Source organism: Notamacropus eugenii, chromosome 3 (assembly GCF_028372415.1).
Source record: "Notamacropus eugenii isolate mMacEug1 chromosome 3, mMacEug1.pri_v2, whole genome shotgun sequence".
Taxonomy (NCBI): domain Eukaryota; kingdom Metazoa; phylum Chordata; class Mammalia; order Diprotodontia; family Macropodidae; genus Notamacropus; species Notamacropus eugenii.
In genome coordinates, this window is record NC_092874.1 from 374,195,934 (window position 1) to 374,209,679 (window position 13,746).

General features: G+C 35.3%; 1 protein-coding gene across 1 annotated transcript in view; it reads left to right on the forward strand.

Moving 5' to 3' along the window:
• Positions 1-12,413: 12,413 nt before the first annotated feature.
• The window catches only part of RORB (RAR related orphan receptor B), a 239,654-nt gene continuing 238,321 nt past the window's right edge, over positions 12,414-13,746 (forward strand). The window contains exon 1 of the mRNA XM_072597461.1: positions 12,414-13,130. Coding sequence (XP_072453562.1) covers positions 13,124-13,130 — 7 coding nt within the window. The 5' untranslated portion in view covers positions 12,414-13,123. The remainder of the gene's footprint in view (positions 13,131-13,746) is intronic.

The window sequence follows — 13,746 nt, forward strand, 5'->3', positions numbered from 1 at the left end:
TCATTCAGGGAGCAAAGAGAAATAATATTTGAAGAGGAACCAAAAGAGTCAAAGAAATTAGGATGAAGAAATGAGGAAGTATAAAATTAAAATTTCTAGAACTAGAAATCATTCTTTCCCATTCATAAATTATTCATCTCTGCATGTGGAAATGCACAGAGTACTTTCTTTCAAGTGAAGAATTGGACTGGGGAAAGCTGGGAACTGCTCAGGTTGGAGTGAACACAGAAGTGTCTCTAGACTTAAGTCAGACAATAGATGTAAAGCATTTCGTGAGCCTTAAAGTGCTACATAAATATCAGTTATTATCACCATCATAATTAGGTTACAGTTATCAGACCTGCGATCCGCTTATGACTTTATTCCTTGAGTTTTCTACTGAACTCTGACGAAACTCAAACAATACTTTTAGAGCAATACAGAGGTGAGCTGGTAAATGTTTAAGATCTCAGCCAAGATCTCATAAAAAAATGTGAACACATCTTATATTAATATTGTCTTCAATATAGATAATAAAACAATAAATCAATCCCTAAATTATAACAATTGCTTATTTCTGGAGGTGTAAACGCTCACACAAAAATTTTCAGAGTAGGCTCTCAAAAGCCTAGGAGAGCTGGTTCCAGCACATCTTTAGGTGAAACATCAACAGATTCCTTCTCTAACGTGAGTCTTCCTGACTGACCTCAGTAAGAAAGGTGATTATAAAGCAATATCATCAAAAATGATTCACTATTGATTAAAAAAAGGCAAAGATGTGTATTTTTTAGTCTTTCAAGCTGCCCAGTAGGCATTTAGAGAGCAGTGGGAAAACACTGGGAGTGAATGCAGAATTTAGAATGTGAATGAGAAAGAAGAAATAAAAGTTGGGTCCCATTTATGCCAAAGGAATGCTCATGGGATGGTACATTCCCCAGGAGGTGAAAAGATATAACAGGCTTCTAATCAGATTCCATTTGGGAGAACTGTATACTTCCCAAGCATCTCCTTTTAAGGTTATGGCTAGAGTTCTCAGGACCACTTGCCACAAAAGGGAAGAATGACTTCTTGCTCAGATCAGAAGGCTAGTGGACAAAATGGCAGGTCTAGAAGGTTGATACAGGTAGTCACCAAGTTCTCCTGACTCTAGATAGAGGATTTCTTCTGCTTCATTGCCTGTTATTGTTTTGTTCAGAGAAATTTTTTTCAAACAAATAATAGAGGAAAGCAAGTCATGGGAGACATCTGAAATCCCACTAATAGGCTAGATAGAAGAAAAGCATGGCTTTGATCTCCCAGATGTCCACATTGGAATAAATGTCATGGAGAAAAAAGGAACAGATTTTTAATTGTAAAGTCATAAGTGGGAGATAAGATTGGGAGTGTCCTACAAGGGAAAGGAATAAGGAAAAGGATGAACTAAATTGGCACAGCTTTTTGGAAAGAACACCTACATAAATGTAATTCAAACTAAAAGACAGGATGACAGGGGGCAAGTGGAAATAGAGGAACTTCCTGCACTATAATCTTATACAACCTAGAAAAGGGAAAGAAAAGGAATAGAATAAGAAAGCGAGACAACCACAAAGAGATAATATTACTTTAACAAAAGGGAAAATAAATTATTCTGACCAATTAATGAAGGAAAATGTAAACTTAACAATAATAAAAGTAAATGTGAATGAATAAAACCCTCCAATAAAATAGAGAACAATAGATTGTATAAAAAAATAAACTCATCAATTTGCTGCATCCAAGAAATGCAATTCAACCATAAAGATACTGTGAAACTGAGGAACTCAACCAAAACTTATTATGTTTCAGGTGATCCCAGAAAAGCAAGAGTTTCAATTATGATTTCAGATAGAGTAGCAATAGAAAGAGATATTATCATGAAAGACAATCAGGAAAATTAAATTATATTTAGACATTAATTAAATATATATGCACCAAGTAATATAACATCTATTTCTTTTAAATAAAAAGCTAACTAAATTACTTTAAACCTAGAAAGTAAAACAATATTTGTAGATTTTAATATTCTTTCAGAATTTGAAAAACATGACACAAAAGTAAACAAAAAAGGAAATTAAAGAATTGAACACATTGTGCATGAACCAGATTTGAAGAACCTATGGTATTTTAATAATAATAGCAAAGAATATGAGTGTGTAAAAGCATAGATATAGATAAAGAAATAGTAACTCCCCAACATCAGCATGTTTGATTTTCATGACTTCAAGCATTCAGATGATCTTACGTTTTCAATTTTGTGTTGACACATATTTGCAGCTATGGACAATACAGACAAAAACAAATGGTGCATACGAGCCTCTTCTTTGGTCTTGTTCACCCTACCATTGTAAAGAGCTCCCTATGTATTTGTTGCGTATCTTTGCTTGCCTTTAAAATTCAAGTTTTGTGTTGCAATTATGCCCCTAAAGTGTAGTGCAAGTCCATTGGGCTGTAAGCTCAAGCCTTTAAAGTCAGTGATGTGGCTTAGTGAGAAAATAAAGGTGTTAGAAAAACTTCATGCTGGAATGTATGCAGCTGCTGTCTGCCAGGAGACCCTGACTGATCTCAAATGGCATGCAAAGCAGACATCACTGACAGATTATTTCAAGCTGGTGTGTCCTTCAATTTCCAATGCCATCCACCAGCCATGAAGGACAGTGTTGGAGATGATATCAAGACTTCTCTGAGATTAAGACTGCAGCAACTAAAGTCCCAGCAATCTCTCCCTTGGTTTTCAGAGGGCAGCCAAGGTAGAGAGATTTACAGCAGTGTAGTATGCCATAAAATACCCTTATACCACCATTTGACACATGGAAGGTAAGATTCAGGTTTAAAAATATTTTAGTTTTAAGAATTTTATTTGTTGCACAGTATTTATGGCACTATGGATTTTATGTGTGAATGAAATCTGTAGTATGAATGAAATCTATAGAATGAAAAGTGAATACTGTCTGAAAACCAACGTTTCTTTTAGGTTTTTGTTGTTTTTATTGAGATATTAGTAGAAAAGGTCACAGAATTCTAAGGAATTATTAGTGATTAAAAAAATGGAGTTCTTTTGTGTTGCCAATTTTGTCTACTGCATCTTACAGGTTATTTTATATTTACTGTGTTATTAAAAGTGCATATTATCAAAATTAAAATTTTATTATAAATAATTGTATGCAGAAAAGTGTATTTTCACCAATCTCTAATGAAAGATTATAATTTTTGATGGTCACAAGAACCTAACCTCCTATTTCCCATAGGTTCAAAGTACCAACAGTCCCATTTTTTTATTTTTGGAGTGTTTCTAGAAACATTATGTCCCACAAAAGTTGAGGATTGACTCTAAAAAGGGGTGTGCATGTGCATGTGTGGTATATTCAACATCACATAGGACAATCATAACAAAGTAACAAACAATAAGAAACAAAAACTGTATTTGAACAGAGACTGTTTGACTCTAAAACCACTTTTGATCATTTTTTTCACTGTACCACAGTGTACCCCATCATTAAAGTCAATGAACAAATCCCTAAAGGAGTAAAGCAAAAAATGAACAATTAATTCTATGTAACAAGTACTCAAAATCACTAATAGAAGCACAGATTGAAACAACTCAGAGGTTTCACCTCACACGAATAAAAATGACAAAGATAATACAACAAAAGTAATCAGCATTGCAGTAGTTATGGGAAGCCAGGCACACTAATATCTTGTTAGTGAAGCTCTGAGATGGTCCAACAATTCTAGAAAACAATTTAGAATTATGAAAGAAAAATCACTAAGCTGTATATAACTTTGACACAACAATCTTACCAGTAGGCATATATCGCAGTCATGGTCAATGACAGAAAGATAGACCCCACATGTACAAAAAAATTCATGTCAAAACTTTTACCATAGTAGATATATGGCGATGAAATCTGTATCCATCAATTGAGGACTGATTGAACAAATTAGTATATATTAATATAATGGGATATTATAGCATAAAGACATATCAAATAAGAGAAATTCAAAGAAACATGGAAAGACTTGTCTGAACTGATGCAGAACAAGGAGGCTAACACCATGAGAATAGTATGAACATCTAAATCAATGTAAATGAAGATAATAATATAAGAAAATAAAGTTCATATAAAAGCAATGACCAATTTTAGTTTTAGATAACAAGAATGAGAACACAGTCCCTTCCTTTCTTTTGAGAGTTGGTGAAAAATGTTATATACTCCCTTAGTTGTGGTCACTGTATTAATACCATTTTGCTTAATTTTTTCTTGTTTTGTTTTTTGTAAATAAAAGTATTCTGCCAGGTAGAGAGAGGGGAGAATGAGAAGTAAAGAATATATTTTTTAATGAATGAGCAAAATGTCTTTTACAGCAATTATACTTACATATTCTCTCTCACACCTATGCCCTTATCTTCATTCTCATTGCTATCCCCCTAGTTCAGACCTTTAATATCTTTAGCCTGGACTATGGTAACAGCTTTCTAGTTGGTCTCCATGACTCCAGGCTTTCTTCTTTAATCCATCCTCTAGAAAGATGCCAAAATAACCTTATTAAAAAAACAGTTTTATCTGGTTATTCCCCTATCCCAAAATCATTAGTAGTTCCCTATTTCTGATCATTCTGCCATCTCAGACATGTATTTTCTGATACAATTCCCTAGTAGTATTGAAAATTGACTGATGAGTATGTAATAAGAGTAAAGAGAAGTTGATAGTCTTAAAGATCATTTCATTGAAGTTATTATAGAACTTTGATATCTTGCACCAATAAAAAATATATCTTCCTAGCAAGTGGAATATTTTTACCCATCAATGTCTCCTCCTTAGAAAGTATTAGGGAAACACTAATCCAGTCTTATTTTTGACTCTTCTTTTTCCATACTAGAAGAAGCACTCCTGCCTTTTTGACTGTGTTTATCAGTATGTTATCATTCCAACAGCAGATGAGACTGGTGACTTTGCACAGACCTCCCTCACTCAAATCCAATTCACTTGTATCTCATGGCATCACCTCCCTGATGTCATGGTCCTCTTTGAAAACTAAAGACAAACAGCAGTCTCAGAAACTGAACATCTTCCTCTCTCTGATCTTTTTTTTAAGAGATCATTCTTTGCCTCATTTCATATTGAACCTTAATCAATGAATAAGCATTGCCTCCATCAAACTGAGACCTGTTAAAGAAAAGGTCAAGGTTTCCCACTGCAACCTGGGCCATCTTCAGTTGTCCTAATCTCTATCTGGTCACTGGACCCAGGTGGCTACAAAAGTGAAGGTGAGACTGGTGACTTTGCACAGCCCTCCCTCACAGCCATATCAAATTTATTTGCATGTCATGGCATCACCTTCCTTATGTCATGCTCCTCTTTGAGAACGAAGGATAAATAACAATCATTGCACCATAATTTCACATTTTTTTCTATTACCTCGATCATAATGCAATTTAAATTAAGGGCAACAAGGAATCACCTTCCAATATTTGCTGACAATTTGCAAGACATTTTGATTTACATATACTATGAAAAATTTGCTTTAGCAAAAGAGATTAGTTCTGCATAACATTGTACTTTCTTAGTTTCAACCACCTTAATCACCTTTTGCCCAATGTTTTAGGGTTCATTTTCATGGAACTCGTAATCTTCAATAAACTAATTTTTTTCTTAAATGAATTCTGCCAGCCATTAATGAAAAATTTCTTGAACCTTCTACTATGCTTTAAATAATACCAATGAACAAAATTATTAATCTGGGGTGGGATGGAAGGGAAGGAAAAGCAGACATTGACCTAAGATCCAAAATAATGGACTAAACTGCACACCTTGATTGAGATACATAAGGAAGGGGGATAGGGAGTAGACACGTAATTTCATTGGAATAGGAAACTCCCAATGAGAAAAATCCTTCTACCAATGCATATTCATAATTCTCTACAACTTATAGCTTTCCTAACTTAGAGTCTAACTATATCCACTACTGCTCAGAAACGTCAAAAAGAACAACAAAGTGAAGCCCCCAACCAGATTAAAATGAAAAATGAGGAAATATGTAGCAACATATATAAATATAAAATAAAATATAGATAATGTTGCATTTTAAAACTAAGTCAATATGCAGTAGCAAAGATCCTTACTGATGAATTAGTGGCTCACATTTCTGTTTGGGTTTGACATCACTGGACCGTGATATTCTGGTTCTCCTAGAACTATCTATAACCAAATACGTAAAAGCATATAAAAGTCTGAATTGTTTTTCTTTTCCTCACTGACAATCAAAGACATGGTAACTAGAGAAAATGGAAAGTAGATATGGGAATCTTTTTCAGCTTTGTGTCTTTACTGTGTCATTTATGCCCATATTCTGTATCCCACTGTTAACTTGATAACAAAAACAATCTACACGAATTTTGGAACAAAGCAAATAGAAAGTATTAGACATTTCATGTCAAGCATGAGTAGACAACTAGTGACTGGAATCTATGATTTAGACCAGGTGATAGCAAACTGTAACCCACAGGCCAAATTCAGCCTGTCACCTGTCTTTATAAGACCCATGAACAAAGAGTGGCTTTTATATTTTTAAATAACTTTTTAAAAGCAAAAGAAGGATAATATTTTGTGACATGTAAAACTTAAATGAAATTCAAATTTCAGGGCCCACAAATAAAGTTTTATTGGAACACAACCATGTTCATTCCTGTACATATTATCTATGGCTCCTTTCATGCTATAATGCCAAGTCAAGTAGTTGTGACAGAGACCATATATGGCTCTCATTTACTGTTCAGACACATTAACAGATCACAATGACCCACTTACCATTGTATGTCATTTCAAGTACCACTTGTAACACTATATTAAATATATATGTACATTTTATTATTATTACCAGTGTATACTCATCATGTCAAAATAAGAAACAAAAAAAGTTTGATTACAATTCTTTATGTTCAAGGCCAAGATTGAAAAAAATATTTGAATAGAGGAACTGCCCTCAACCACTATTATTAAACACTAAAAGGCTTTGGAGATTAGCTTTTGCTGCAGATGTAGCAATGCTTCTTAATGAAAGCGACCTAAAACTATGAAGTAAAACAGAACTCGCAAATGATACATAGTGGGGTAAAGTCAATTCATTGACAGCTAATGTTGTTTGAATCACAAGTAATATTAAGCTGCTTTTACCCTTTCTGGTCTGTTAAAATTAATAGAAGTGAGATCTTCATTTTCACACAAATTCACAAAGTTTCATTTTCCAAGGTAAAACTACAGTTCAGACCTTGATGTGAGTGCAAGGGAAATATACTCTTAAAGAATTCATATGGGGTACCAAGAGGGTATCCCATATTTCTAAATTCATTTAATTATGCAAGTGAGGAGCTTCCATCAAAACTTCAATTGGAAATTACTAATCTGCTAAAAGACAACTACCAACAGAATATAATAGAATTCTATAAATGCTTTCCAAGCAATGAATACACTCAATTAAAATTATATGCTCATGCACTGATATCAGTATCTGAAGTACTTAGCTGTGTGAAAAGACATTTTCAAAGATGAAATATAGAAAATCTTATTGCAGATCAGCATTAACTGATGAACATTTGATTTTGATGATAGGGAACACTAAATTTTAAACTCAAATAAGGGAAATACTATCTCACCCCCCAAAAAGAACTCCATTCTTTTTATTAGTAGACCTATATTACAAAAATTCATTGTTATTATTATCTTTTGGATTTTATTAATAAAATATTTGTAGAAATTTGTTTTCTATCTCATTATCTAAGTATCTACATAATATCCTCAATTTTGCTTCTCAGCCTACGAAGTCTAAAATATTTACTATTTGGCACTTTACAAGAAAAACCTACCAATCCTTGTTTTAGAGTCTGTAGTACCTAGATCCTGATTCCAATAACAGTTGAGCCAAAGTAAAGCATACCTAATTAAACTCTGTAGATCACAAGACACTTCAAGTCTACTCAGTCTTTCATTTTCTGTGTTAGATTGAACAGGGTTATAAATCTGGGAGACTACATGGAGTTGATCTAGAATAACCAAATTAAACTTTCTTTAATGACTCACTGCAGAATGTATCCACAATCTAAGCCAATGTTCTCAAACATCAATCAATAAAAGGAGTCTGAGATAAACCAAACTAGCAGAATCTGAAATGTTTTTTTAGTCATTGCAATCATGTCCATTTGATGTTTCTTGGCAAAGAATACTGAAAATTGAAAGAAATACAAGGGAAATTGCTATTTCCTTCTTCAGTTTATTTTACAGAGGAGGAAACTGAGGCAAACAGGGTTATGTGACTTACCCAGGGTCACCTAGCTAGCATGTATCTGAGGCCAGATTCAAACTCAGAAGAGTCTTTCTGACTCTAGGCCCACCAGTCTATCCATTGCATTACCTAGTTGCCCCATCTGAAAGGTATGCAGGCTAATTTTCCAGTAAATCTCAGAAAGAACACAAATTATAGAATGGTTGTTTACAGTCCTCTAAAGCTAATAATGTTGATAATGAGGATGATGATATAACTATTAGAATTTATCTAATAAGGTTTGCATAACAGTTTACAAATAGTATCTCATTCGATCCTCACAGCAACCCTTGGGAGTTATTATTTTCACCATTTTACAGATGAGGAAACTGAAGCAGACAGAAGTTAAGGACTTACTCAGGATCACAAGACAGGCAAATGTCTGAGGCTGAATTTCTTTCAAATCTGACTCGAACTCCATCTCTCTAACCACACTGCTGAACTGAGCTGAATGAAGTAATCTAGATAAAATTTCACCAGCATACAAAATACAGTTATGCTTATTAGGATGTATTTTTAAAATAATAATAATTGCATGTCTATATAGCATAGAATCATAAATCTAGATCTAAATAATACCTCAGAGGTCAATTAATCCAGCACCCTCCTTTTATAAATGAGGAAACAGAGGCTGAGAAAAGTTAGATGATTTAACCAAGGTATTATAGACTGTAAAAATCACAACTGGAATTTCAAGATCTGTTGAATCCCAAATCAGTATTTTTCCCACTGTATCATGTTTCAAGACAATTCTTCTAAGAAACTAAATTCAGATTGATATTCCCTTTTTATTGATGAAGATATTGAAGCATAAGGAGTCAAACTGGATCCCCCAAAATTCAGACTCTTAACCCATTGTCCCCTTTATCATCACATTATTTAGATCTTCTAGGATCTAAATACTGTGATTTTGTTCTTGCAGCATAAACTTTCAAGAGTTTTTTAACAGCCACAGTACACTAATAGCTCATTATTAAATAGTGCCTCCAGCAGATATTTGCTGCTACTATACTATAAATATATATATTTAGGGGGAAAGTAGAGGCAAGCCTTGAGATTCTAAATGATACCACTGCATGAGACTGAACATAGTCCTAAGCATGTAGTGGGCACTCAGTAAATCCTCATTGGTTGAATAATACAAAATGTTATTAACCCAAACATAAAATTAAGTAGATCTCAAGGATCAAAGGTAGAAGGATATTTATGATGCTAAAAAAAATTATGTTGGCAAAGTCTTTTACTAAAATCTGAAAATACAAGCCACTGACATTGCCTTTCAGGTAACAGAAGGTAGGCCAGTGATAGTTGTTGTATATGACCCCGTGATGTCACTGGTCCTCTTTGAAAATGAAAGACAAATAACAAACATTTGGGATATAGGAAAATCTAATTACTTTTTAAAGAGGATTTTAATAAAAGCTAGCTACAAAATTCCTCTTACATCTTTCAAGACTTATTGGAAAGTATTAATTAAAGACTGAATTTTAAATTCTCTGTTTATTTCTTACAGTATTAACAACCACAAAACAACTTTGTGAGTTTTGGAAACTACTCAACAAAGGAACTCATAAATTTTCAGAATGACTTACAATACCACAAACTTACACGTTATAACCCATGATCAATTTTTGTTTTACCCTTTAAAACCAAAGAAACAACAATTTTTAAAATCGTATATCTTATTATATATAGTTACATAAAGTTTCCAAAAGAACAAAATAATACATCTGAAAGATTTTAATTATTAAATCATTTCTATTTGGTTAATATTCGATAAGTGTTGGCTTTTGTTTTCACAATTCTCAAAAGAATAAATACGGCACATCTAGCTCCTGAGCAAAGTAACACACCACTGAACACACCTAAAGTATATTTTTAAAAAAACAAAACATAATGTGCTTCCTGTGCATACCTGACCTATCATATCTTTGTGATTATAGGCAGGGTAAGGAGTAAAGGACAACGTGTCAATTGTTGTCATTATTTAGAACTGAAGGTCTAGAAAGAACACAGATTTAGATTTAAACTTATTTACTCAGTGGTGAAAAAAAAACCAACAATAATAAAAATGTAACAAAAAATGTCTCTGACTCGCAGAGGCTTTGGAATTCCTGGCATTCCAGCTATATCTGCTTGAGGCATATGAGATTCAAAAAAGATACAGACACAACTTGTTTCTTGACTATTTTATATTCAGTAATTTTTAATGAACCCACTAAATTAGGCATAACTTAGTGAAGGTTTAATGTAGTTATGATGAATATATTTTACTTGATTAAAATGATAAACTCATGCAGCCTTAAATATTGTCTTAAAAGATTAACCACTGTCATTTACAAATCTGGGGGAAAGGTATTTATATGTGAATGACTATCCTGGAAGGAAAATTTCTTTTTGTTCAATCTATTTCCTTAATTTAATCAATCATGTTTCATGATTAATATTTAAAATGTCTTAAAGAGTACAGAGCCTGACAATAAAGAATAAACTTATTTGGGCAAACAAAGACTCAGTTGGAAGTATGGAGTCCGAAATTCATCCAGTTAATGTTATGAGTCAAAGAAAACCACTTTAGAGACTCACCTATCTCCTCTAGCTATATACTTTGATCTAATTAACTAGATAATTGCCAGATCTAGCTTTCACTTTGTACTATGTAGACATAATGTAAATAGAAATATAAATTAATTTTTTATCATTCTTCACCCACCAAATTTGTAACAGGCACAACCTGGGTAATTTCTATGCCTACCACTATAGGGAAGAGGCAAAAATAGTTTGCCTCAAGATGGAACAGAGCAAATTAAATCATTTTTGCTCTAATCTCCCCATTTTTGATAAAGCATTATTAATAACATTACTGGTCAACAGTACAGGGGGAAGGCCTTTGAATTTCTTAGTTTTAATTCTTGATAATATTTATCCGCAGGAAAACTTTTCTTTATTTGTACTAGACTGACACTATTAGAATTAAAAATTAATAAGAGAATTTATACTACAACTTTCACCTAAGAAGTTCCAAAGTACTTTACTTGCACCCAAACATCAATCATTTCCTTGAAACAGATAAAGTAATGTGTTCAACTAAGAACGCACATGGACGGTTTACCACCCTCTCCTAACACTCCTCATGAATGTAAGGTTCAATTAACACAATCCTATCTCCTTCACTCAGTTTCTTTAACCTTTAATGATGAGGATAATCTCACTTCCTTTTTATATTGTTCTTCAACTTCCTAGAACCCCATAATCAATAGGTCATATATTTCTATACCTCAAAAATCCATTTTTTTTTTTGGCAAAGAGGAAAATAAACACAAAATGCCATCTCAAAGGAAACCTAAGAGATGAATTAAAAATGCTGGAGTGGGGAGGAGTGGCATGTGAAATATTTTTTCAGAATGGGTTGACAGTTACTTTGAAAAAGTATTTTACTTGTAAGGAAAGTGACTTCTCATATACAGTCTCTACTATTACTACTAGATACTAGTATAATACTGCTGCTGCTGCTGCTGCTACTACTACTACTACTACTACTACTACTACTACTACTACTACTACTACTACTACTACTACTACTACTACTACTGATAATTATAGTCACTTAAATTCCCTGTCAGAGATGCAGATGAAGAGTTGATTGAAAAGGAAGTAGGAGAAGGCTTGCCATAAATGAAAAATGAGGCACAGGAAAGCTTTATGACTGGGAAATCAGCACAAGATGTGGAGACAGGTTGGACCAAGTGGGTTCTTTTTTTCTGTTTAGCTCCACAGAAACCTGAAAATTGGGGGCTTAAATGTCTGTCCTTGGTCATCCGTCCTTCCCCCTTTGCCCCAACCCGCTCTCAACAGATGAGTCAGTAGGGAATTTCACCTGCGGATCTGCTGGACCCTCCATTTCTCTCCTCTTTTCCTCTGCCTGGCTTTCTCAGACTCTGTAATTCCGTCTTTCTCCCTCTCTCTCCCTGAGTCTCCCTGGAGTGGTCCCAGCCGGGCTGAGGGCAGCAGGCTGGTGATAGGCGGTGGCGCTGACAGGAGGAGGAGCCTAGAACTCCGGGTCTAGCCCGCCCTCTGCTATAAGCCTCTTTGCAGCTTTCTCTCTCCATCTCCTCTCCTCCTCCTCCTCTCTCTCTCTTTCTCTTTCTGTCTCTCCCTCTCTCCCTCCCTCCCTGAGCGTCCCTGTAACTGAACAGTGAAAATTCACATTGTGGATCCGCTAACAGGCGCAGATGTCATGTGAAAACGCACATGTTCTGCCATCCACACAGCCTTCCTTTCTTTCCTGCCCCCCCCTCCTTTTTTTGCTCCTTTCCCCTCTTCTTTGTAACTAACCAAACCACCATCAACTCCTCCTCCTTCTCCTCCTCCTCAGTCCAAGTGATCACAAAAGAAATCTTCTAAACCGGTGGTGGCATTTTTTTTAAAGCAAATACACTGGAGAGAAAGACAACCAAACAAAACAAACCCAGGCACCAATCAGACAACATATTTTCACCCTTCCAGAAAACAACAACAACAAACACACAACAACCACAAAACCCCACCTGACCAAATAGACACCACTACCACCATCATTATCATCATCACCATTATCATCAAAACCAGTTAAGGCAGCAGAGGCCTCAGTAGCCACACAGCAGCCAACACCAACAACTGGCAACAATAACAGCCTGGGAGGGATGGTTTTCTCGGCAGAACAGATCTTCGGCTGCAGCCTCCACTCGTGCTGAGAAGGGATTTTTGTGCTTTCCGAGGTGCGGGCTGGTAGCAGCTTCATGACTGCGCGGAGCGAGCGATCGGCAACACCATGCGAGGTAAGGAAAAGGAACTCAAGGGGGGAGGCGGAGTGGGCAGGTCGAGAGGCAAAAAGCTCTAGAGAGATGGGTTCGCATTTGAAGATGGGATGGCTTGGGGGGGAGGGAAGCTGTGGAGACCAGAAGCTCAGTGGAAAGTGAAGGAAAAGCTTGAGAACGGGGTATTTCACCGAGTTCGTGTTCATAGGGAGAGCTGAGAGTGGCCTTGTTGGATAAAGTTTTGAAACGGTGTTTCTGTGGCTCGAGTTTTGTTTGGGTAGGCGAGGAGAGGCTTTTGTTTGATTGTTTGGGACTTAGGGAAGAGGGATGTTCCCTAGGAGAAATTTTATTTTCTACTTTAGTTACTTGCACTGAAATCTCTCTCTCTCTCTCTCTCTCTCTCTCTCTCTCTCTCTCTCTCTCTCTCTCTCTCTCTCTCTCTCTCTTTCTCTCTCTCTTTTTCTACGCTCATGGAAAAGGGTGGGATAGGATGGCCAGGGAAAGGAAAAGAGGAAAAGCATTTTATCTCAGCAATATTCTAGTATTTAGTAAAATGCAACAACAGTCACACATACTGGTCGCCAACCTCGGCTTGGGAAGATTAAGGGACAACATCCACTCCAGGGAGACGGGGATG